This window comes from Melanerpes formicivorus, unplaced genomic scaffold (genome assembly GCF_026170545.1).
Source record: "Melanerpes formicivorus ecotype bairdi unplaced genomic scaffold, bMelFor1.0.p_v2 SCAF_21, whole genome shotgun sequence".
NCBI classification, from domain to species: Eukaryota; Metazoa; Chordata; class Aves; order Piciformes; family Picidae; genus Melanerpes; species Melanerpes formicivorus.
This window is the reverse complement of record NW_027142373.1, coordinates 9,737,311-9,740,919: the sequence shown is the minus strand read 5'-3', so window position 1 is coordinate 9,740,919 and position 3,609 is coordinate 9,737,311. Positions and strand designations below refer to the sequence as shown.

The 3,609-nt window shown below is 59.0% G+C and overlaps 1 protein-coding gene across 1 annotated transcript; it reads left to right on the top strand.

The window, feature by feature from the left end:
- The first annotated feature begins 426 nt into the window (after positions 1–426).
- On the top strand, positions 427–3,086 carry AANAT (aralkylamine N-acetyltransferase). Its single transcript, XM_068151715.1, has 3 exons — positions 427–583; positions 1,251–1,405; positions 2,133–3,086. The coding sequence occupies exons 1-3, from the start codon at positions 427–429 to the stop codon at positions 2,436–2,438; spliced, it is 618 nt and encodes a 205-aa protein (XP_068007816.1). The 3' UTR covers positions 2,439–3,086.
- The last annotated feature ends 523 nt before the right edge of the window (positions 3,087–3,609 follow it).

Here is a 3,609-nt window from a genome sequence, read left to right as displayed (position 1 = left end):
TGGGTGATGGGGCAGGAGATGTAGGGCAGAATGCTCAGCCCCATGCCTGCTCTCTAGCTCTACCAGCCCCTGTCTCTGCCCTGTCCCAGTGCCTGGATGCTGGCAGTTACTCACTGGGCTTTCATCCCCAGCATCCTTGGGGCCACACATTGGCCACAGCCCATGGCTGGTGCCAGGCTCCTGTACTGTGGGTGGGTATTTGCTCCTTCTGTGTTATATATACACACACAGACACATATGTATAAGAAAAGGATGACAAGCACCTGTTCACACTGTGCATGATCTGCAGGCTAAGAGTGCTTGGAGAAGACTGACTGAAACACAGGGTGCGGTGCTGTGCCGTGCCAGGGCTGGCGGTTGGCAGAGGCTGCCCCGGACACAGGGAGCAGTGAGAAACCAGTCAGAAGGAGGAGAAGGAGCAGAAGGATGTCGGTGCTCAGCGCGCTGCCTTTCCTGAAGCCTGTTCACCTGCGGTCCCCCCGCAGCTCCCCCGGGGGCCAGCGCCGGCACACGCTGCCTGCCAGCGAGTTCCGCTGCCTCAGCCCCGAGGACGCCGTCAGCGTCTTCGAGATCGAGCGGGAAGGTAAGAGGCTGCCCGGGGACGTCCTGCCTGGTGGTATCAGCCAAAGATGCCCGGCCCTTTTAACCTGCTCCTTGGGGCACACTGTGGTGGCAAACCCCCCTGCACGCCCTCATAGATGATGACAGAGGGAGCCACTGGGCTAGGCAGCTTGGAGTGATCTCAGAGCAGGACAAGGTGAGAAGGGAGCAGCTCTTCCAAACTGCCCTGTAGGAGCCAGTGAGTAGGAGAGGGAGAAGATGAGAGGAAGAAGCTCTGCTGCACGGGGGCCTTTTGAGATACACCTCCAGCAACTTCCCCCCTTCCTTCCACCCCAACTCCCACTTCCCAGCTTCCCTCATCCAGACTCACTGCCCTATTTCTCCCTCCTCTCCAAAGGGCAAAGCCAGGGAGATGCCAGAAGGGAGAGCTCATCTCAGCACCTGCTGCTGTAGCCCTGGAATCAGCAATGAGAACAGGGAACCAGGCCATGGGCTGTCTCTGGGGGTGCAGAGCTGCTCCCTAGAGCCACCCCTGTCCCTTAGAGCTCCTTCGGCCCAGGCAGGCAGCAGGACAAGTGCCATCTCTCCCCCTTACATCCTGCTTTCTCTGCCTACATCACTGCTGAGGAGGTTTTCTGGGTCTGGGTGGTGTGGTGCCCCTTGCTAAGCTCACTACCATCCCCCTCCAGCCTTTATCTCTGTCTCTGGGGACTGTCCCCTGCACCTGGACGAGATTCGCCACTTTCTGAACCTCTGCCCGGAGCTCTCCCTCGGCTGGTTTGAGGAAGGGCGGCTGGTGGCCTTCATCATCGGCTCCCTCTGGGACCAGGAGAGGCTCAGGCAGGTAAGAGCCAGACCCTGCTTTTCCCAGTATAGGCACTAGAAGCAGCACTGCCAGAGCCTGGTGACCAGGAGCAGCTTCCTGGAGCTGCTCGCTGAATCTTTTCCCCAGACCCTACTTGCCCCAGGGCAGCTCTGGGGGAAAGGAACTTCCTCATTCATTAATTTTACTGATGCTGTTAAAACATATGCCACATAATGCCACCCCACAATCATTTTAAAATGCCAGAGGATGATGGGGGGAGGTGAAGAAAGAGAGCACCAGGACCCTTCTCCCTTTGGGGTAGGATGATTAATGTTGAGAGGGGAAGGGTGAGAGGAGATCTTATCAACATCTATAAATACCTGAGGGGTGGGTGGCAAGATGAAGGAGTGGCACCCAGTTATAGGACCAGGAACAACAGGTACAAACTGAAACACAGAAGGTTCCACCTCAACAGGAGGAGGAGCTTCTTTACTGTGAGGGTGACAGAGCCCTGGAGTAGGCTGCCCAGAGAGGTTGTGGAGTCTCCTTCTCTGCAGTCTTTCAAAACCCACCCAGATGCCTTCCTGTGTGCCCTAGGTGTGTGCCCTGCCCTGGCAGGGGGAGTTGGAATCAACGATCTCTTAGAGGTCTCTTCCAACCCCTAACATTCTGTGTGGACCTTGATTTACTGGTGGGAGAGGGAGCCACCAAGACACACAGAGGATGGGACCTCCTGGTGCCACTAACCCCTGCTCTCCCCTGGCAGGAGGCCCTGACCCTGCACAAGCCGCAGGGCACGGCTGTGCACATCCATGTGCTGGCCGTGCACCGCACCTTCCGGCAGCAGGGCAAGGGCTCCATCCTGATGTGGAGGTACCTGCAGTACCTGCGCTGCCTGCCCTGCGCCCGCCGCGCCCTGCTCATGTGCGAAGAGTTCCTGGTGCCCTTCTACCAGAAGTGTGGCTTCGAGGCGCTGGGCCCCTGCCAGGTGACGGTGGGGGGCATGGCCTTCGTGGAGATGCAGCACTCGGTGAGGGGACACGCCTTCATGCGCAGGAACAGCGGCTGCTGAGCGCCCTCCGCGCCAGCCCCGCTCAGGAGGGGCTGCGGAGGGGCTGGGGAGGTGACTAAGAGCCTATGACCCCTCTCCACCCCCACCACGGCTGCACATCGTCCCTGGCTGGCCCTGGCCACAGCCGCTCCTCCTCTGCCGCATCTGCCTTCAGCCAGGAGCTCAGCCTGGTCCCGTCCCAGCCCCGCAGGGATGGGGATAGGAATCTCCTGCCTGACCCCACTGGAAGCACTGACCTCACCCCCCACCACCCTGGCCTTGGCTTTAACCAGGGCTGTGCCAAAGCCTGGGTGGGCTCAAGGCTGTGTGCCCACCCTGGGAGGGAAGGCACTGCCCTAGGAGCAGCTGCATGGGGGGTTTGCTGAGTTAGGGGCACCCACAGCCACCTTCTGCTGAGACCCCCAGCAAAGGCTGTACATAACCTGCACCCCTCCCACCTCCAACATCACCACCATGAGCAAAGGCCACCACAGCCAAACCTTGAACAGCCTCCAGACCAGTGGTCCCAGCAGCTACTTCCCTGCCTGCAGACATCATTCCAGACCCCCTTGGACCATACCCCCAAGTCCATGGCCACCCCCAGCAGCACAATGCAGAGCCTCCTGGAGGGGAGAGGTCAAAGGCTCCCCTGCAACACAACACCCACAAGTGGCCCAGGACAAGCTCTCTGGAAATGCCTTAGGCTGTTATGAAGCAGCAAATAAAGACTTGATGATGGTTTTTAGCACAGCCTCTGTGTGTTCCTGTCCCACTCTGATCATCAATGGCCAGAGAAAGGGCACCAGTCAGCATGAGGGGAGCCAGCTGACCCTCCTTGGAGCATCCCAGCTTTGGGGGAGACAGGGCAAATCCAGCCCTGGGTCAGTTGACAGAGGGTGGGATAGAGGCAAGGGTGATATTGCCCTTGGGCATGGTCAGAAGGTGCTGTGGCTCTTTTTGCTCCAGATAGTTGGCTGCTGCTTCTGCTTGAGATGCTCCAAACCCTGCCTCCCTCCCAGGGAGAGGCACTAGGGGACAGACTGAGGAGTGCTAGGGGACACTACAGCCCTGCACATCAGGACATCGGCACCAGGCGCTCCCAGCCACACCAACCAACACCAAAACAACCAGAACCCTCTAAATGTGCCATGTCCCAAGGCCCAGGAAGGCAGAAGAGGCTTTGTGCACCTCA

Coding starts and splice junctions, on each gene's coding strand:
- AANAT (XM_068151715.1), top strand. CDS start 427: ATGTCGGTGCTCAGCGCGCTGCCTTTCCTGAAGCCTGTTCACCTGCGG. Junction 584..1,250: donor CTTCGAGATCGAGCGGGAAG/GTAAGAGGCTGC, acceptor ATCCCCCTCCAG/CCTTTATCTCTGTCTCTGGG. Junction 1,406..2,132: donor ACCAGGAGAGGCTCAGGCAG/GTAAGAGCCAGA, acceptor CTCCCCTGGCAG/GAGGCCCTGACCCTGCACAA.